Raw genomic sequence first — 21,765 nt, forward strand, 5'->3', positions numbered from 1 at the left:
CGGGGAAATTATATAATGGAAACACGGCCTTGTGTCGCTTCTCGTTATATACTTGATGCGTTTGATATACCTTGTGATCGCGTTTGATAGGTGTGTTTTGGTGCCCGGGACGGGCACTAGTCACGGCTCACGGGGTTGGGTCGTGACCAGCGAGCCCCGATTCTCCGGTGTTATCACGCATTCGGGCTTCCCGCTTTAGATAGCTATCTTTTCAGTATTCGTAGAGGCTTCATAGACATAGTTCCGTCAGTCAGATATTAGCAGTCTTTTATGTTTTAGCCTTGTTGGCTATTTATTCAGATGTTCTAAACTTAAACCAGTATTTTTGTATTTCTATATATTTTCAGTCAGACTTTAGTAGATCAACATGTATTAGCATTATTTCCTTGTTATTGTATGTTTTGATATCACTTGTTGATTCAGCCAGCCTATAGGTTCGCTCAGTCGCATGCAATTAGGCACCGAGCGCCGTGTTACACCTAGGCCATGGTTCCGGGTATGACAGATATGCCATTTACTTGTTGCTGCAAGTGATAGAAAAGTCCTTACTGTCACCATTTTCACAACAGGTGAAAATGTTTCTTGATAATCAATTCCTTCTTTTTGACTATACCTTTTAGCTACTAATCTAGCCTTGAACCTCTCCACTTCTCCATTTGCTTTGTACTTTATTTTATAGATCCATTTACAACCTATAGTTGATTTCCCTTGAGGAAGTTGTACCACTTCCCAAGTATTGTTATTCTCTAAGGCTGCAATTTCTTCTTTCATTGCTTGCACCCACCTTGGATCTTGAATAGCTTCTGAGTAGCTGGTTGGTTCAGTAGTGGAAGAAAATGTAGCAATGTAGGCTTGATATTTTGGACTCAGTCTCTCATAACTGAGATACTTGTTCAGTCCATAAGGTGTGTCTTCATGGATGTTTAAACTTACAAAGTCCTTCATCCAAACTGGAGGTTTCTTTCCTCTAGTTGATCTTCTTGTATCAGGCACAGATTTGGACTTGTATTGGTACTTTTACTGGATGTTGCATCTAAACTTGTTGAGCAGCCTTAAGATCTGTAAATAGGTGAAAATGATCTATATGTTGCTATTGATCAGGTTCAGGGTCTGCAAAGATTTGATCATGATCCATGTGAATACTTTGGTCTGCAACTGGTTCACTTTCTTGATTTGAACAACTAGTGCAGGATTTGCTGCGTTAATCTGAATGTAGTTTGGCTAGAATTTTGTGTCATTCTGAGCTGTGTAAATAAATACAAACTTTGCTGCTGTGTCTTTTGTTTTGAAAGGGAATATTTCTTCTCTGACTATTACATTCCTGTTTACAAAAAACACTTTATTAGTGAGGTCATATAGAACATATCTTTTTTGAAGATTAGAGTATCCCGTATGTATTGCTGATTTTGCTCTAGACAGCATTTTATCATATTGAGTTAAGTCTTTTGCAAAACATAGGCATCCCAATATCCTTAAGTGACTTAGATTAGGTCTGTTATGAAAGAACTTCTCACAAGGAGATATATGATTCAACACAGTAGTTGGCATTCTATTGATAAGACAAACTACAGCCAAGATGCGGTGTCCCCAAAACTCAATAGGAATATGAGCTTGAAATCTTATTGCTCTTGTAACTCCTAAAATATGTCTATGTTTCCTCTCAACAACCCCATTTTGTTGAGGGGTGTACACACAAGTTCTTTGATGAATTATGCATCATTCTTTAAACATGTTAGAACACACAATATTGAGAAATTCAGTGCCATTATCTGTCTTTATGGTCTTGGTGAATTGATTTTTAATCAAATAAAAGAATCTTTGTAAGCACACATATACATCAGATTTATGCTTAAGTAAAAACACCCATGTGAATCTTGAAAAGTCATCAACAATAGTCAAGAAGAATATGTTTCCATCAAATGTAGGTATTTTATAAACTCCCCACAAGTCTACATGTATCATATCTAATCTTTCGCTGTTTTTGATACTACTAAGTTGAAATGGAATTCTTGTTTGCTTGGCACAAGGACAAATTGAACAACTTTCTATACTAGACTTTAGACTTTGAGAACTACAAGGAAACAGTTTATTAAGAACACTATATAAACTATGGTCAAGTTTCTTATGCGATAGAACCAGATCTTTACTAAGTACTGTATCATTTTCATGTGATTGCTAGACTGCTACATAAATTCTTCTTCCATCATGAGTATGTTGATACAAAGAACAAATACTATCCATTGATTTCTTTACCAATCTCCTACACCCTCCCGGTGAAGAGATTCTGAAAAACACAAAAGTCAGGAGTTTTTTTTTTGCAGAACACTGTTATTCTCTAGTAAGTTTTGAAACTGACAGTAAGTTATATTTGAATTGTGGAATCAAGAATACATTAGATATAGTGCTTGTCTTTGATATAACACTATTTCCAGTGTGACTAACTTGAGTCACATCACCATTTGGCAAATGTACTTTCTTAGTTACTTCAGCCTTTTTAATAGTTTCTTCAGTTAGTAAATCTGGATTAGAAGTCATGTGGTTGGTGGCTCTTGTGTCAATTATCCATTCAGGATTACTGCTAGGAGCTATCAAGGCCACATCTTCTACCACACCTGCTGCACTAGCTAAAGGCTGGCATTGACAGTTCCATGATTCTTGTTCAACAATTGGATAATTTGATCACATTGTTCTCTAGGGAACACATTCCCAACCTGTTGATTTGAACCACAACTGCTAGCAATAATAGTATCACCATTTTGAGGACCATGTTGGAACCCTCTTTGAACTTATAAGAGTTGATAGCCTGACTAGTTTGTCCATATGTCAACACTGCAGCATTGTGGCCAAATTGATTCTGAGACTGAGTGCCATTCTCAGATATGGTATTGTCTGCTAGCACATTATATGCAACACCATAGCCTGGATTTGGACCAGTTTTCCTGTCCATTCCACCCTTCTTGGACTTGAAATCAGGAGGATACCCAATCAATTTGTAACAAGAGTCTTTGCTATGTCCTTTACATTTACAGAATTCACCTATCAAGTTATAGTTACTTGGTTTCTTGAACTTCTGATTTCCATAAGGACTATGACTCTGATTACCGGTACCATAGTGATTATTTCCTTGATTCCTATTGTTTCTTGGGTGGATAGCCAGTTCAAAATTACCTATGCATTGGTTGAACTTGCACCTAACACACCAGAAGTGGTTGTTACTGCTTTTTGAGATTCATTACTTACAATCAAACCATATGCTTGGTTCACAGTAGGCATGGGATTCATCATCAAAATTTGACTTCTTGCTTGAGAGTATGAGTCATTCAGCCCCATAAGAATTGAAACAACTTTAACTTTTGTAAATGTATGACAAAATCTTTGGACCTAGGGCATTCACAACCAGGTGCAGGAACTAGTGACTCAAATTCTTCCCATAGATTCTTTATTTTTGTAAAGTACACGAACACTGATGTTGCACCTTGTGTTAAAGTGGAAATTTCTTTATGCAGGTTGAAGGTTCTTGAACCATCAATCTTGTTAAACCTCTCAAGTAATTCTTCCCACACAGTTTGTACAATGGAAGCATACATAATTCCTCCAAGAAGATTCTTAGATACAGAGTTCATTACCCAAGAAAGCACTATAGCATTAACCCTTTCCCAACGGTTCCACATTTCTTCTGGAAATTTATCTTTACTACATGTACCATCCACCAAACCTAGCTTATTTCTACCAAAGCAAGCACAGTCTCATTGATCTAAACCAGATGGAGTGGTTTTCAATTCCTGTTAATTGAAATGAAAGAACCTAAATCCCACTCACATCTGTGGTGACAAGAAAAGAGAATGATTGTAGTCTATTCCTCGAGCTTGATTTGAGTATTGATTCCTAGAATTTCCACCATTTTCTTGTTGAGTTGGAACTGTACCATTCATTCTTGGATTTTGATTTCTCAGATTAGAAACTCCATTCAATGTAGGATTGTTTTCATTACTAACCCCATTGCCAACACCAAATACACCAAGTTCAGACATTTTTCAGAATTGAATTTTACTTGAAACACTAATCGCGGAAGCAAGAAATTGAATCTTCAAACTTGAATTGAAAAGATGACAAACTAGGCAATCTTAGATCGATTGCTCTGATACCATGTAATAAGATGAGACTATCTCAACGAACACAAGATCAATAAACTCAAGATCACAGCAAGTAGTAGAAGAAAAAATCACATAAAGAAGAGAGAAACTAGAAGTAGTCGTATAGAGAGAGATTGAAGAAGAGAAATAAGGTTACGAGAATCTTATCATTGTGTTGATTGTTTATAATGTGCAATGCATGATATATGTAGCTTATGCATGATATATATATATATATATATATATATATATATATATATATATATATATATATATATATATATATATATATATATTAATGTCCATGAGTTCACAAAGTTAGTTATAACTAACTTTGTGAAATGAGATGCTAACTACTTAAACTAACCGGATTAGTAAAATGACTAATTTGCTCCTTCTATGATTATTTCATTTAATACAATTTCATATTTCAGTTTTTAAGCTCCTTCGTGGTAATTTTTAACTTAAAACTCCATAGTGAGTGCTAAATCAATATGTACCTTATATCCAATCAGTAAATTTTTAAATTGAGTGTCATGTGTGTGAGAAAGAGGAGCATCACTTTTGCTTGAAGTACGTAACTATTGGTTACCAATTAAATAACTTGTAAGAATTGGATATAACTTAAATAACAACATAAAAATGGCTACTGATTGTAATGAAGTTTTTGCACATATTGTCCTTCAAACGCGCTAGTCTTTGTATTTGTGGTCTTTAATTTTTGCCCCAGCTGCTCATTCAATGAAAATATCCAGACCTGTTTCGCCCGCCATAAGTTCTGTAACATTTTTATCTTCGAAAACTGAACTTTTGTCTTACTCGGCATAAGTTCTGTAGAAATTAAGTTATGCAGCATAAATTGAGTAGTATTTTCAACATTTGTTGTAGTGTTCAAAAACTGGAGTTATGCTTTTTGGGCATATGTTCTTTATCTTTTTTGAGTTGAATAACATATCCTTTTTGTGGAGTTTGATGTGTTTTTGGCCGTTTTTATGTTGAACTTTGAAATTTTTGCTGTATCCGACATAACTTATGGATATTATGATACGAAAATATAAACATATGCCGTGCGAAAATCCTAAAAGGTAAAAATTGAAGACCACAGATTTTGAGGGGTAAAAATTAAAGACCATCCCGAAATAGGTCATTTGTGTGAATGACCCGTAAAAACTTGATACTGACTGGAATTCTTGCTGTGCAATTTGCACGATTGTCCTTATTCAGGTGTGGTTTAAATTGTTGATCTTTAATTTTTGTCCTTCGCCTAATACCCCGAGGTACTGGGTTCGAACCTCAGCTCATAAAAAAAAAATCACAAGGCAGAGTTTCGTAGCAAAATTAGACCCATTCGGGCAAACTTTTGCCCAAAGTTAGGTCTATTTGGGCAAAAGTTAGGCCTTAAGGTAGAGAGAAGGCAAACTTTTGCCCGAATAGGCCTAATTTTGGGCAAATGTTAGGCTTTTAAGGCAGAGGTTTCACGAAAGCCTTACCTTGCGAATTTCTTTTTTTTTTTTTTGACTGAGCGAGGGTTCGAACCTCATTTCTATTAAATAAAAGGCCCAATCGGGCAATCATAAAAAAAAATGGTTCGAACGCAGAACCTTGGAGTATTTTTGGCTACTTTTTTAAGAGAGGGACAAAAATTAAAGACTAACAATTTGAGGGGAAAAAATTAAAGACCAGTGCGTTTGAAGGACAATCATCACAAAAATAATGATGGGCAATTTGCTAGATTGCCCTTCGCTGGGGATGGTCTTTAATTTTTGCCCCTCAAATTGGTGGTCTTTAATTTTTGTCCTTCGCTAAAAATCTCTTGATTTCGGGTTCGAACCCCGCTCAGTCAAAAATTTTAAAAAAATTCACAAGGTAGAGTTTGAATTCGCAAACTCTGCCTGAAGATAAAATTCAGTTTTAAGGCAGAGTTTTGCATGGCCAGAATTTTACAATATTCTGCCTTAAGGCAAAACTCTGCCTTGCGAATCCAAACATCTGCCTTGCGTAGAGGCAAATTCAGGATATCAAGAGGATGGGTTCACCTTAGAATTTTTTTTGAGATTTCAAGAGGATGAGTTCACCTTAGATTTTTTTTTTTAAAAAAAAAAAAAAAAAGATACAAAGGTACATCTAGTACGGTTCGATCCCACAAACTTGAGGCATTAAAGGCGGCACTTAACCAAAGGCTCCATTCAATCCAATTTGACCATGTGTTCCTTAAGTTAATATTAGATTTTAAGGATTATATACATAGTATATCGAGTTTAGTAGGGTGACCATGTGTTCACATGACCCATTTTTTAGGAATGGATTCGCCCCTGGCCTTGCGAAAATTCTTTTTTTTTTTTTCACTGAGCTGGGATTCAAACCCAAAACTTCAAGATATTAAGCGAGAACAAAAATTAAAGACCACTAATTTGAAGGGCAACAAACTGAAGACCACCCCAAATGAAGGCAAAAAACAGAAAAATGATTCCTGCTCCTAATTTGAAGGTCTGATAGATGGGCTTGACAAAGCGATCCAAAGATAGTTGGGCCAAATGCCTACTATCCAGCCCATCCCCAAAAATGACTATAACAATAACAACATCTGCATAGGGTTTATCCTCTTTGAGTTGCCGTCCCTTGCAGGTTCTTTTCTATAAACCCTCTCCTTTATTAATTTTTGAATTTCTTGTTTAACCATTTTATCATCGTTAATATCAGCATACATTTTGAGAATTGCTGGACACATTCATGTTACTTTTTAAATTCAGCTAAATATTTGTGGGTGTTTGGACTAAGAATTGTGAAATTTGGAAAAAGTTTACAAGTTGAAAATGGCATTTAACAATTGGAGTTTTTTTTTTTTTTTTTTTTTTGTGAGTGATTTGGAGTGAAAATTGTAAAAAACAGGTATTTGGAGTCATTTTGGAAAATTATAACAATTCTAGGTCCAAACAATTATCCGGCATAGAAGTCCAGAAAAAAGTGAAAACTATTCATGGCCAAAGAGGCACTCAGTATCGATAATTAAAACCTTATAACATGAGAAAGTTCATAGTATAGTAGATTGGTTATCTAGATAGGAACCAATAGAGCTGAATGTTTGGGATTGAAACATATTTGATTGTTTGCGTTTACAGATTGAAGGACGAGAAAAATGTCTCATAGGAAGTTTGAGCACCCAAGACACGGGTCTTTGGGATTTCTGCCCAGAAAGAGAGCTGCTCGACATAGGGGAAAGGGTATGCTTTATTCTTTTCGGTAATCTTGATCCACTGTTCTATTTTCATTGAATTGATCTGTGAATCAGAAGGTAGTAGTTATGATATGAAGGTGTACAATGGGTGGGTTGGGTAGGGCTAAAATGGGCTAAAAAGTGTGTGTCATAACCCAACCACCCCAATTCTCACTAAGTTTTAGTTTCTTTATTTTTCTTATATTAATTTTTAAGTACCTAATAAAATTATTTATTTGAAAATATTTTGACAATATTCAATTTGGATTACATATCAGCCCAATTTTTAGATGGGCTGAAATGGGTTGGGCTAAAATGGGCTGAGCTAATAAATGGTAGGGAGGGTCACTTTTCATGGGCTAATTTTGCCGCCGCTAGATATGATGGTTTAAAATGTTTGGACGTGAGATTCTTAACAGGGAAGAGTGTTTAAGTGTTTTCCCCCTCTTTTTGGTAGATAAAGAAAATAAATTAATGCACCTCAATCCAGGATAGCTCAGTGAAAAAAAAGAAGTCATATTTATCTGTTTTCATTTGTTTCTTTCTCTTTTCAGTGAAGGCATTCCCTAAGGATGATCCAAGCAAACCTTGCAAGCTGACTGCCTTCTTGGGTTACAAGGCCGGAATGACCCATATTGTGAGAGAAGTCGAAAAACCTGGATCAAGTAAAATCACCTTTCCATTATAGCATTGCAGCTCTGTATTCACATTTTTGGCATCTGGATTAATATTTAAACTTTGATAATGAACACTGAATTAAGTTTCTAAACTACTATGTTGATGTTAAATATTATTTGGTGAATTGTAGAACTCCACAAGAAAGAGACATGTGAAGCTGTCACCATCATTGAAACACCTCCGATGGTGATCGTTGGTGTTGTCGGGTATGTGAAGACACCTCGTGGTCTTCGTTGCCTGAACACTGTCTGGGCTCAACATCTGAGTGAAGACATTAAGAGGAGGTTCTACAAGAACTGGTGCAAGTCCAAGAAGAAGGCCTTCCTGAAGTACTCCAAAAAATATGAGACTGATGAAGGTAAAAAAGATATCCAGGCACAGTTGGAGAAACTCAAGAAGTATGCTTGTGTCATCCGTGTATTGGCTCACACTCAGGTACTAAATCTCAATGTCATCCCTCAGAGATTGTTTTTGTAGGGGAATCATGTGCCAATATCTGCTTTTGTGCATGTAAAATAGGTATTCTATATTTTTTCCCTGCTTTTTCCGAATTCTTGTTTAGGCCAACCTTCATGTTGGAGATACTGGTAATAAGAGTTGTTGGAAGAAGTAGTTTCACATTGATATTTGCACCTCTTAAACTTAAATTAGCTCACTTAGGATAATTTTAGGATACTTGCATGTTATCCTCCTTCACTAAGCAACAGATCTGTGTTCTTTTTAATTCACAAATACTGGTTATTTATGCAGTGAATTTGTTACTCTAGGTGGTCATGGGTGCTAGGCATTCTTGTACAGACCTAGTTCCACATTTTCATTAAATCTATATTTATTATGCTAAGCAATTGATCCATTTGGTTCTTTCTGATTCACAAATGATGGTTATTTATGTAGTGAATTTGTTGCTTTAGGTTGTCGTGTGTGCCAGGCATTCTTGCCCCAGGCCTAGTTTCATAGTTTGATTAAATTATTCTTTCCAGGCGTTATATGTCCTGTATATTTCAACTAAGTTATTTGGACACTCATTGTAATGTGGCCATATTTTACTTCAGATAAGGAAGATGAAGGGTCTGAAACAGAAGAAAGCACATTTGATGGAAATCCAGGTGAATGGTGGGACTATTGCCCAAAAGGTTGACTATGCATATGGTTTCTTTGAGAAGCAGGTTCCAGTTGATGCTATTTTCCAGAAGGATGAGATGATTGATATCATTGGTGTGACCAAGGGTAAGGGTTATGAAGGTGTTGTAACACGTTGGGGTGTGACACGTCTTCCTCGCAAAACCCACAGGGGTCTTCGTAAAGTTGCTTGTATTGGTGCTTGGCACCCTGCCAGAGTTTCCTTCACAGTGGCCCGTGCTGGTCAAAATGGATATCATCACCGTACCGAGATGAACAAGAAGGTCTATAAGCTCGGCAAAGCTGGGCAAGAGTCACATGCAGCGATAACTGATTACGACAGGTTTATATATATTGTCTCCTTGCTAAAGTTCCTTTCCTGGAAATGGGAGACTTCCCATTTATGTGCAATTAGTGCTTTTGTGTGCTTGTTACATCCGGTAGGTGGTAACTGCAATTTGAGATTTCTTGATTTAAAGTTCTTACTGAACAATGTGTTTATCCCCCTTGCTGAAGATCTCATCATATTCTAGTGGAACTGTTAAAACTACTTTATTTGTACCTAAACTCTTTGTTTGTGCCAGTTAGTTTCTTGATTTCCACTTTTGTTGCTTACATTTCCCTTGATGACGTCAGGACTGAGAAAGACATCACACCTATGGGTGGATTTGCCCATTATGGTGTGGTGAAGGATGATTACCTGTTGATCAAGGGATGCTGTGTAGGTCCTAAGAAGAGAGTTGTTACCCTTCGCCAATCTCTTCTTAACCAGACCTCTCGTGTTGCTCTTGAGGAGATTAAGCTCAAGTTTATTGACACTTCTTCAAAGTTTGGACATGGTCGCTTCCAGACCACTGAGGAGAAGCAGAAATTCTATGGCCGGCTCAAGGCTTGAAGGCTATTATAGAACTGCAACTGTTGGCTGAGCTTAAACCAGCTGTTTGCTGAGTTGAACCCATGACTTAGTAGAAGTTTTGGACAAGTTATTGTCATTTTTTCTTTATTTTATAAAGTTTTTCTGTAGACAATGGTCTACATGCTAGTAAGTACCTTCAGGATTTTAGTTGAGCTTGCAACTTTTGCTAGAGCTTAAACGCCTATTATTTTGGTAGAACAGAAGTTTTGTCAATTTGTGTTATTGATATCTTAATTTGTGAGGTGACAGTGCTGTTTATCAAAATGCTACTATACCTTTGGGATTTTAGTTAAAGAGCGTTGGTTTTGCACTTGAATGCTGGGTGTCATTAGCTGAACAAGACCTGAGCGTTATTAGTATCCTCTTTGTTTCTAAAGCATCTGATCACTAAGCCTGCCTCTTGTGTTTAATAAACTTTGGATGAAGGAGCAGTTTCTATCCTGATTTACAGAGGCAAAAATTAAGATCTCTTTAGAGTCTCTTGAACCATTTCGAGGGTAAGGAATGCTTTCTAGTTCTAATACGTTGCTATCTTTCCTTTAGATGTATGAAGGTAATGCCTATAGGATAGTCTTATAGTCAGTTCAGTTTACAATTTGCCTGGTTTTTCCCCTTTCCTGTGAGTAAAGAAACAAATGAACAGACTTATAGAATTACTCCCGTCTACATATTTCGTATCTTATTGTTAAGTTAAAGGTTGAGCTAACATTTTCCCTTGAAAAGTTGATTAATCATGTTCTTGTGTGTTTACGTAAAAGAAAGGTTTTGGGTGTCTCAATTAAGTGGTAGTAAGAGTGTAGTTTGAAAAAGAAGATTAGCAAGGACATCTTAGATCTCTTCATTTGAACCCGGGAAGAAATTTGACGGTGGGTGTTTTGTTATTTCTTGTGCCAACTTCCCAGTTCTCCTCGAGAGTTTTCACTTTTCACTATGTAATATTGAATTTTGCCCATATAACAGATTTGGAATAACGGAAAAGGCTCAAATATGCCATTCAACTATCGGAAATGGCTCATTTATGCCACTCGTCAATAGTTTGGCTCATTTATGCCATCAAATTATAAGAAATGACTCATTTATGCCATCGAATTATAGGAAATGGCTCATTTATGCCACTTACCAATAGTTTGACTCATTTATGCCATCGACCGTTACCAAAATGATTCATCCATGTCATTTTTCATTAATGCCGGTTTTATAATATCAAATATGACACGTGGCCTCCAATTAGAGGTCTACGTCGTTTAATTAAATCAGTTCAATTTTAAATACTAAATTAATAAAAAATCCGACCCATACACCTTACCCACCCACAACCATAATCTAGTTGGAGGCCATGTGTCATATTTGGTATTATAAAACTGGTGTTAATGAAAAATGACATGATTGAGTCCTTTTGTAGCAATGATGACATAAATGAGTCAAACTATTGATGAGTGGCGTAAATGAAGTCATTATATAGTTGATGGCATAAATAGAGTCAAACTATCATTTTAAATACTAAATTAATAAAATGATATTTGAACCTTTTCCGTTGAAATAATAATATCACTGATTCGTCTTTTGTTTACTTTTCTCGTTGCCTGCCAGTAGATTTGTTCAAATATAGTTTGAGATATCCTTTTGAAATTATTCAACTTGGCTAATTTTACCTTCGGACTTCCCAGAAAAGATACAGTGACTGATTGAGATTATCTCTCCATTTCCCTCCATTTTCCCCAAGTTCTATCTTAGATTAAGGACACATTGCATGTGTTAGAATTAATGGCTAGAATTTAATTGACTAAAACAAATCCCTAACCATGATTTACATAATTAATAACTTATCCATAAATATATTAAAATATTCTCTCTCTTCCTATTTTACGTTTCCCAACTAAAAGATTAACTCAAAAAGGAATTGGAAGATAGAGTGTAAGTTATCAATTTAAAAATTAATATTGAAAAAGGGATTTTCAACCCTCGCTATGTAGATAAAGAAAAAAGCGAAAGAGATATTACCAATTGAATACCGGTGATATCATGTAGATAAAGAAAAAACGAAAGAGATATCACCTATTGAATAATGGTGATATCCGATATAATTAGTAATATATTTTGTGAATTAGTAATGGAATAATGGAATATATTTTGTGAATTTGTAATATAACAGAATTAGTATATCACCAATTGAATAATGAGTCTAATTCTGCGTAGGAAGAAAGAAGTGGGAAACGTAAAATAGAAGAGAGAGAATATTTTAATATATTTATGAATAAGTTATTAATTATGTAAACCATGGTTAGGGATTTGTTTTAGTCAATTAAATCCTACCATTAATTCTAACACATGCCATATGTCCTGTCTAAGCCTAAAGATACAGTGGAGAGAAGGGAAATAGACCACAATCCAATATTAATGAATAATAATAAATTAAATGTCAGCCAATCACAATGAGTCGTGGAATACCTATTAGTCCAAATCTTTACAACGAGGAACTGACCGCCACGCCCGCGCCCTCACACGAAAAAAAGGAGAAAAAAGAATCTATTTTAATAACAGGATACCCTTTAGCTACAATTACTGGCTCAACCTCTCATTTTCATAACTAAAAATAATCTTAAGGTCCCTACCAGATGCATGTGCGCTCTCTCTTTTTATTACTTTTTTCCAATGATATGCATGTGGACTTGTTTACCCACTACAACTTTTACATCTATCTTTTCCCCTTGTGGAATTAGAGAGATGAGAAGCAACTTCGGAAAAGTTGAAGCAGACAAAAGGATCAGTTATTATTTGTGTCATACCCTAAGGCCATCGAATCCACACTGCTTGTATGTGACAGACTGTTTCGTTGGGCTGATCCCTATTGTGCAATCCACGGATACCTGCTCCAAAAAACCATTCATATTAGAAAAAAAAAAAAGATTCATTTTTTTTTCTTCCAAATATTGTTTTCTAGTGAAGGTAAACCGTGAAGCGCGGAAAATAGAAGAGATAGGAGTTTTTGGTAAGATAAATAAGTGCAACAAGTTATAGGCACTAGTTTGTTAAAAAGGTCAGCCTGAAAATATTAAGCTCCCACGTATGTGCGGGGGTCGGAGAAGGCCGTAGACTACGCGCCTTGTACGCAACCTTCACCTTGCATTCTATGAGAGATGCTTTCCACTCAACCCGTGGCCTTCTAATCATAAGCAATTTTCAAGAATTTTTACTAAATAACTCCCCTTCATAGTCACTAGTTTGTCAAATAGACAAAAGTACCATCACTTGCATTTAATGATAGCTCGATATTAAGCAATTCAGAAAGTGTATTTACATTAGGCATCAGTATGGTTTATATAAAATTTGAATGATGTCAAAAGGGTAAATATGAGCATCTCAGAAAGTCAACAAACGGAACAAAGAAGTTTGAAAATGGAGTTAGTAATAGTGGATGAATATAATAATGGAGAACTTTAATGTAATATAGTGAAACTTGTTTCTTGAATTGACATTGGAAGCTGGAGAAAAGCAAATATTTTTAGGCTCATAAATCAACACATAAAGCTATTCGAAGATACCCCATGGGAACATGTTTTTTGTTTTTTTGGACAAGGGAACTCACAGGCCAGAGCCGCTTATTTTTGCTACTTTTCGGGTGCGAACAGGGTAAACCCGCTCCAGTGTGGAAATGTGATCTACTAACTATGAAGACAATCAATTATGTTTGAAAATGGTCCAAGATCTAAGTTATTATCTAATCTAATCTAAGCAAAATAAACTAAAAGGTGTGCATAGTGGCCAATGAAGTGAGTGAGAACGGAAACCAAGGTCTCAACAGAAAAAAAATAAATACCAAGTCATTTCTTCGAATTTGCATAAGTTTTGATGGACAGAATTATCCATTATATCTATCGGCGGGAGGTAATAGGTACTCGTGAAATATTCGAGTTGTGTTTGAACTGATCCGAATAATACCATTATTATTATAAATAAAAGGAATAAAGGACTAAATTTAGGAGCAATATACAACAAGAAAGCCCCTTTCTAGGAAGGATCCAACAACTGGAGGTGCAATGAACACCACACATGCATAACAGTAGGAGAAAATGTGGTGCCCTGTAGAAAGTGGCCTACTCCTTGGAGCATTATAAGTTGTTTGTTTGGTGGATATGTGTTCACATTAAACTATTATACGTGTGATATGCGTTTGCACCTGGACTTCTCTCACTTAATCATGATTAATTAATTATATATTGTCAGTTCATTACATAACTTAATCATGATAAGTTTATATGAATCCAAAAACTACTGCTAACCCAGCGCCAAAACAAATTCAGAAATGCCAAGAGTACTGTAATAAATGAGCACGTAAAGTGAACTAGTGCACCCGGCGACAAAACCTATTATACTAGACATGACAAACAAGGTGGGTGGCTCCCACTCCTCCAAATTATTGGTTTTTGTTGCTACTTAGAAAGCTAAGCAGGCTTTTGGCCATACAATTTAGAGCTCAAATTTAAAATTTGATTTGAAATCAGTGTTTGTTTATGACATTTAGAACAAAATTCTAACTTCAAATCAACCTGATCAGGCCCTTAGAGAAAAATATTCATCCAAATCAATGCTCTTATTAGATTGTCTCTCTTTATTTTTATTTTTTCCTTTTAATAAAGCACTCTCTTATTAGATTCTCAGTTGCCCCATTTTTCTGTCCTTTTACCCACCTTGTTCCCCCTACTTTTGGACCTAATCAAGTCCAGAAAATACCAGAATGGCTTTTGGTAAATAAACACCCTTTTCCTACTAGTACTACTTTAAGGACGTGGCCTACAATACCCCATCCTGGCTTTTGGCAAATGTAACACTCATTTCCTACAACTTTAGGTAGGATTGAAACATTTCACCATATTGGTTTCGGCCCTCATTAAAGAAATCATCCTAGCTACTCCGTCAAAATACACTGTCAAAATATTTGTTATATTTTTCATTTACACGCCTCTTAAGAAAACATTAATTAAGAGAGAAGTGTTTCACTATATTACTCTTCTTTAAGTCTAAAGATATAATCTTTCATCATTAAATATTTACTCTATGTATGTGCCATAAAACAATTACTATTAAAGGTAAAAAGGGAGAAAAATAATTAATTTTGTCTTGAATTTCTAAAATAACAGTATTTTGAGACATATACTTTTTTAATAAGGATGACAAGTATTTTGAGATGGAGGGAGTACGTGACATGGAGATCGATTTCAATGGAGAGGAACTCTTCGTTTGACACTATCCTTCCGGACTAAGGTATACATGCGAGAATTGAAGTTTTGGGTATCTAAAGCGGTAGATAATCACAGTATACTACTAAAAATATGAGGGTAGAGCCACAGTGGTTAAAAGATTTTAAAGTTATATACCCTACCAATTTACACTGCCACTCTGGTTTACTCAACTATACCAATTATGCACGAGCACCATCTTTTCTTAATTATTAATCCCCATTGATTCGATATGTTTTTAATACAAAATTACTACTATATGTTTTTAAGCAGCATTGTGGCGTAATCTATTTAGTCATCAGCGTATAAAATTTAACATATTATCTAAATTATTCGGTAAAGGATTTAATTGTTATACATTACTCCTGTTTATATAAATTTTATTTTATAAGATGAGTAGGTAATCTAAAAACAGATTTTAAACAGCGAGAGTGAGCAGGCAGTCTGTAATGATACAGTGTATATAATACTACTATTAGTCAAAAATAATACAGTGCATACATAGTAAGTAATACAGTATATATATAGTACTACTATCAGTTAAACTACACTAAAATTACTGGAGTATTACATACCCGGGATTTTTTTTTCTTTCAATTTTACCCTTATCGTTAAATAACCATTTCCTATACTAATTGAAAGGGTAGTCAAATTTAGATTTCCAAGGGGCCATTAATAAAGATAAATTAGAAAAATAAATATTAATTAATATTATCTTAAGTGAGTGCAAAATACAAACATAATAAGTAAAAGTAAACAGAGGAAATATTTTGTAAATTAATTATATATTTACTCTCTCCCAATTTAAGTGTTTCACTTTTCTTTTTGGTCTGTCCCAGAAAGAATATCTCTTTCTATATTTAGTAAGTTGACAATTCAAACATCCTACATGACAAGTTTATAACAACAAGATGCAAAGGACATTTAGTACATTACACATAATTTTAATTTAAAACCACAAAATTCAAAATTCTTTCTTTATCTCTTAAATTCGGTGTCTAGTCAAACTAAGACACTTAAATTGGGACGAAGTCACAGATAGAGTACTAGATTTACTGTAAATTTCCCATAACTCGCCTCCCTTATATGGGATGACAATCTGTGCAAAAAGCTCGTTTCAAGTTACTTAAGTTCTAACACTACTAAAATGAATACATTAATAGAGTCCGGAACCTAAATGACCCAATAAAAGAGCCAAAATACCCCAAGAAAAAAAAAAGTGATACCAAAGTACCCTTAACGCAGTAAATTACATTTGTTAAAGGAGTTAACCGTAACGGCACAGTTAACTCCTTTAACGCAGGAAACTCCTGCGTTAAACAAGTCCCAATCCATTGGCGCACTAATTTTTTGCGTTAAAACAAGTCCCAATAAAATCTCAACCATACGACCCAATTTTTAGCAAAGTATGAGCACTTTCCATGTGCATCATGTTTATCTTCATTTAAAGCAAAAAAAAAATAGTAATACTCATTTATGTATGTTTATTTGTTCCCCTTTAATTAATTATTGCTCTTTATGCCCTTTATTCACAAAAAAAAGTTACAAATTAAAGTGTTTCATGGTAAAATTCTTTAATTAAAATTTTACCATGAAACATTTTAATATATAACTTCTTCTTTTTTTTTTTTTTTTTTTTATGAAATTTGATTTAAGAAAAATTTAATAAAGAAACATGAACATTTCATGAATTTTTTTTTAAACTTGATTTTATTTTCTTTATTAAGGAAACTTGATTTAATTTTCTTTATTAAAATTTTCATGGTAAAATTTCAATCAAGAAAATTAAATCAAGTTTCCTTAATTAAAATTTTACCATGAAACACTTTAATATGTAACTTTTTTTTATGAAACTTGATTTAAGAAAATTTTAACTAAGAAACATGAAAATTTCATGATTTTTTTTTTAAACTTGATTTAATTTCCTTTATTAAAATTTTATGCTTAATTAAAATTTACCATGAAACACTTTAATATGTAACTTTTTTTTTTTTTTTTTTTTTTATGAAACTTGATTTAAGAAAATTTTAATAAAAAAACGTGAAAATTTCATGAAAATTTTAATAAAGAAACATGAATATTTCATGAATATTTTTTTAAACTTGATTTTAATTTTCTTTATTAAAATTTTCATGGTAAAAGTTTAACTTCTTTTATTATAAAATTATAAGATTTGAGATTAACTTTTTATGATAAAAATTAGAAAAAGTTAACCTATGAAAAGTTAAATTAACTTTTTTTCTTTGAAATAAAAAATGTTAACTCTAACTTGAGTTAACTTGTAATAAAAACATTTTGGAAAAAGTTAACCTATGAAAGTTAAATGTTTTTCTCTAATTTAAATAGTTCTATAATAGAAAATTAAATTCGAGTTTTTCATGGTAAAAGTTTAACTTCTTTTAATTAAAAAAGCTTGAGTTAATTTTCTTGTAATAAAAATTCTTGGAAAAAGTTCAACCTATGAATGTTAAATATTTCCTATAATTTGACTTTTTTTGTAAGAAAAATATACTAACTCAACTTTTTCATGGTAAAAGTTTATCTGTTTTTTCCTAATGTGTAATAAGAAATTTAACTTTTTTTTATTTTTGGTTTTCCGTCCTGTGTTCGGGCCCACACTGGAGCCCGACTAATCAGATTCGAGGCGCTCATGGCCTAATCGGGGGAAGCGCTCCCTACCAAGAATTTTTCTATACTCAGAGCTCGAACCCGAGACCTCATGTTTCTCTTTAATTCGTCCTTCCTAATTTTTAATTAAAAAAAAAAAGTTAGAACTTTTACCCTGAAAAACGTCATAAATAAAGTTAACTTAATTTAAATTTTTTATTACAAAAAGTTAAACTTTTACCATAAAAAATTGGAGTCACGTCAATTTTTTTTAATTTGTTTTTTATCTTAAAAAAGTTAATCTCGAAGTTTTCTAATTTTATAATAAAAGAAGTTATAGACTTTTACCATGAAATTTTAATAAATAAAATTATCTTAAAATCCCTTTATTAAAATTTTATCATGAAACACTTTAATATGTAACTTTTTTTTATAAATAAAGGGCATAAAGAGCAATATTTAATTAAAGGGTAATAAATAAACATACATGGCTAAGTATTATATTTTTTGCTTTAAATAAGAATAAACATGATGTACATAAAAAGTGCTCATACGTTGCTAAAATTTAGGGTCGTATGATTGAGATTTTATTGAGACTTGTTTAATGCAAAAAATTAGTGCGTTAAAGGATTGAGACCTGTTTAACGCAGGAATTTACTGCGTTTCTTTAACACATTAATTTATTGCGTAAAAGATAATTTAATATCACTTTTTCTTTTGAATATTTTGATTCATTGCCTCTTTTATTGGGTCATTTAGGTTCCGGACTCTACATTATTATAGGTGTATATTATAACTAAAAATAGGTCCCTAAATTCTAGTAGGACGCATTTTAAGCTAAGCTAGGCTAGTACTAGTACCCGTTACTAGCACAAGTTAGCAAAGCACAGATGGGGAACAAGAAAGAAGGCACACGTGCCACGTCACACCGACTCCCAAGCTGATATTCTACACTGCAAATTCGGCGTTTCTAGAGCACAAAACCCCAAAAGTCTAGAGAGAGAAAATACTGAAGAAAAAAACATACTCTCTGCGGTGTCTCAATTTTAGTGTCTTATATGATTAAATACGAAATTTAAAAAATAAGAATTTTTTTAAAATTATATGATCCTAAATTAAAAAGGTATATCGGGTATTAAAATATTACTTCTCTCTTGTCAATTTATGCGAATCTATTTTTTGATTAGTTTGCTTTTTATATTTAAAAAATAATAATTTTTAATTTTATAAAATAAATTATAACCACACAAAATATATATGACTCATTTAATATTATAAATTTTAGAAGTCTTCTCTATTTTTTAAAATTTTGTATCCAATCAATTGAGTTCACATAAATTAAAATTAAAAAAGCATTTAATCTCGTGGTTATAAATTTGTCACGTAGAATATTTAATGTGTCTAATTTTTTTAAAACAGAGTAAAAACAAAAATTAAACACGAGTTGAGACGAGAGTACTAGCAATCTCATAGAGAGAGAGAGAGAGAGCAGTGATGCAAAGCAAAGTGCTAACCTGCACACCAGGTGAAGTTAACCCAAGGATCCGAATCTTAGCTCCGACATCTCCCAAAACCCGAAGCTCGACCCGGTCATTCAACGCCGCATCATGGATCAAATCAGTGGCATCCGCCTGGAGCAAGTTGACCCGATCCACTACGATAGTGGTTTCGACCCGGCGAACACTGTGGGCGGGTTGGTAAAACCCGGGAACAATGCCCCGGCCAAGGGGAATCCCCCGGTACATTACAGTGAACCTGACGTTCAAAAATTAATTTAAAGTCGTAAGAAATCAAAATTGATTAGAATTTTATATTTAATTCTGTCTAAATATGATTTATAATCAGAAATTATAGGAAGTTATTATCAAAATATGTTTCATACTATAAAGTCTTATAAAAATTCTAACTTTGGCTTTTGATTTATTGTTGCTATTTCGGCTTAAAAAAATGCTTAATTTTTTTTTTATCTTATTCAAACACTATAAAAGTATTTTAAAACTATTTTGACTTAAAAGTACTTAAAAATAAGCCAATCCAAACAAGTTCTATTACTCCTATACCAATTAATGATACTTTTTCAAGATTCAAATAACACGAGCTTTGATCACTATTTTAAGATATAATTTTTCATCAAATTGATATGAAAAAGATTGTAACTTACTTTTCATGTCATTTTCAAATACATAAATTTAATCTTTAAATATTGAGTTAATCTAATTTAACTTTAAAATTTAACCAAATTGACTTTAAAAATTGATAAGCATAACATAAATTGAGACGAAAAAAGGATAAATAAGGGAGCTGTGGAGATTGTAAGGAGCATCCGTAGAGTTTATAAATTAAATATTTTCCTTCATTCACCTGGACTCATCGTACTTGATTCCCACCTTGTTATCATTAGCAGCAGTGAATACCATACGTATATTGAGTGAAACAGAAGCAGATGAATCAGAGGATACTGCGGCAGCAACATTGGCAGAGTTGGGTGTTATACCAACGTACTGAACACCCACTTGCTGTAGATCAAATTGAGGTTTTTTAGGTTTCAATGCGAGTACAATAACTAGTATGACAGCGAGGATAAGTAGAAGTAAGAAAGAAAAAAGAAGGAATAGACAACAACAACAACCTTTGAATGATGCTTTAGATGAAGATGATGAATAAGGAGGTGGGTAATAATGAGGGTGGTGGGTGGTACCATTCACGGTATTTTGGGTTGGTCTAGAGGTCATATTTTCACACTAATTAACAGTGGTTGCTGCTGCTGCAGGGAGAGGAGAAGTAGTAGTCGGTAAAGGAAAGGGGTATACTCCTCTCTCTCTCCTCTCTCTTGATTAGTCACTACTCTCCTCTCCTAATATAATATATATACTTCCTCTTATTAATATAATATAATACAAATGTGTTTAACTAGGCATAACATTTAAGAAAAAAATAAAAAATTTTGAATGTGGTAGTCTAACACAAATTATAAGAAAATTTGTTGTTAGAAATTATTTTAATAAAAAGATATCATTTTTTTAGATTTTAAAAAGAAAAAATTATTATTCTCCCGTTCTAATTTATGTGATATAGTTTGACTTAATATGGAGTTTAAGAAAGAAGTAAGATTTTTAAAATTTGTGGTCTAAAATAAATTATAGATATTTGTATATCTGTAAATCATTTCACAAGAGTAAAAGGGAAAGGTTTAAGTTAATTATTTTTAAATATAAAAATATATCATTTTGGGATAGACTAAAAAGAAAAATATATCAAATAAATTGAGAAAAAGGATATATAAATTGGGTCCGGATGGAGTAGTTGGTAATGGAAAAGGGTATACTTCTTTCTTCTTCTCCTCTCTCTCTCTCGAGATTTGTTACTATTGTTTTGAGAGAGGAGATGGACTGAGAAAGAGAGAGTGTGTGTGAAAAGCGTGTGGAGCGATGACTTTTGTGTATGTGTTCTGCCTGGAATTTAATAAAGGTGGCTGCTTCAAAGTGGGGTAAACTTTGACATGGTGTTATTATTGCCATTATTGTCGTTTGTTTCTTTCATTTTTCTCGACACTTCCACGACTAATAATACCACAGTAAACCCCGCTAAAATAACAGTGCTTCTAATTTTTTTAATAGTTTGGTCATCGATAAAGGCTATGCGTACCAATGTCAAATGTTAAGGCTTATTGAGAAATGCATGGTAATTAAAAGAATCGACATATTTTAAGTGTTTAATTTATTAATATAATGGACGTTTAAGAATACGTATGAATTTTTTTATATATATTTGAACAAAAAGTGTATAATATTTGTTCAATATATTTTATTTGCTCAATTAGAATAAACCTTAGTTCAAGGGTTTTAGATGAAATTAGTTGAC

General features: G+C 33.4%; 4 protein-coding genes across 5 annotated transcripts in view; 1 reads left to right on the top strand and 3 right to left on the bottom strand.

Annotated features, from left to right (window-relative positions):
- Positions 1 to 945, bottom strand: part of LOC132048796 (uncharacterized mitochondrial protein AtMg00820-like) — an 8,030-nt gene extending 7,085 nt beyond the window's left edge. The window contains exon 1 of the mRNA XM_059439478.1: positions 519 to 945. Within this exon, the coding sequence (XP_059295461.1) occupies positions 519 to 945 (427 nt within the window). The remainder of the gene's footprint in view (positions 1 to 518) is intronic.
- Positions 946 to 1,090: 145 nt separating this feature from the next.
- LOC132048797 (uncharacterized) lies at positions 1,091 to 4,031 on the bottom strand. The gene is made up of 6 exons (XM_059439479.1): positions 3,820 to 4,031; positions 3,382 to 3,726; positions 2,753 to 3,191; positions 2,357 to 2,631; positions 1,265 to 1,321; positions 1,091 to 1,181 (listed from the first exon to the last, which is right to left on the bottom strand). The coding sequence occupies exons 1-6, from the start codon at positions 4,029 to 4,031 to the stop codon at positions 1,091 to 1,093; spliced, it is 1,419 nt and encodes a 472-aa protein (XP_059295462.1).
- A 2,684-nt stretch (positions 4,032 to 6,715) lies between these two features.
- LOC132050094 (large ribosomal subunit protein uL3) lies at positions 6,716 to 10,306 on the top strand. Its single transcript, XM_059441150.1, has 6 exons — positions 6,716 to 6,758; positions 7,253 to 7,354; positions 7,902 to 8,012; positions 8,156 to 8,460; positions 9,078 to 9,487; positions 9,781 to 10,306. The coding sequence occupies exons 2-6, from the start codon at positions 7,270 to 7,272 to the stop codon at positions 10,037 to 10,039; spliced, it is 1,170 nt and encodes a 389-aa protein (XP_059297133.1). The 5' UTR covers positions 6,716 to 6,758; positions 7,253 to 7,269; the 3' UTR covers positions 10,040 to 10,306.
- A 2,146-nt stretch (positions 10,307 to 12,452) lies between these two features.
- On the bottom strand, positions 12,453 to 20,750 carry LOC132050095 (NDR1/HIN1-like protein 13). Of its 2 annotated transcripts, XM_059441152.1 has the most exons (4): positions 20,534 to 20,682; positions 20,266 to 20,420; positions 19,419 to 19,659; positions 12,453 to 12,927 (listed from the first exon to the last, which is right to left on the bottom strand). In XM_059441152.1, the coding sequence occupies exons 1-4, from the start codon at positions 20,603 to 20,605 to the stop codon at positions 12,841 to 12,843; spliced, it is 555 nt and encodes a 184-aa protein (XP_059297135.1). In that variant the 5' UTR covers positions 20,606 to 20,682; the 3' UTR covers positions 12,453 to 12,840. The 2 variants fall into 2 exon arrangements, with proteins under 2 accessions (XP_059297135.1, XP_059297134.1); XM_059441151.1 differs by having other exon boundaries at positions 20,266 to 20,750.
- Between the last annotated feature and the right edge of the window lie 1,015 nt (positions 20,751 to 21,765).

Source organism: Lycium ferocissimum, chromosome 3, assembly GCF_029784015.1.
Source record: "Lycium ferocissimum isolate CSIRO_LF1 chromosome 3, AGI_CSIRO_Lferr_CH_V1, whole genome shotgun sequence".
Lineage (NCBI taxonomy): Eukaryota > Viridiplantae > Streptophyta > Magnoliopsida > Solanales > Solanaceae > Lycium > Lycium ferocissimum.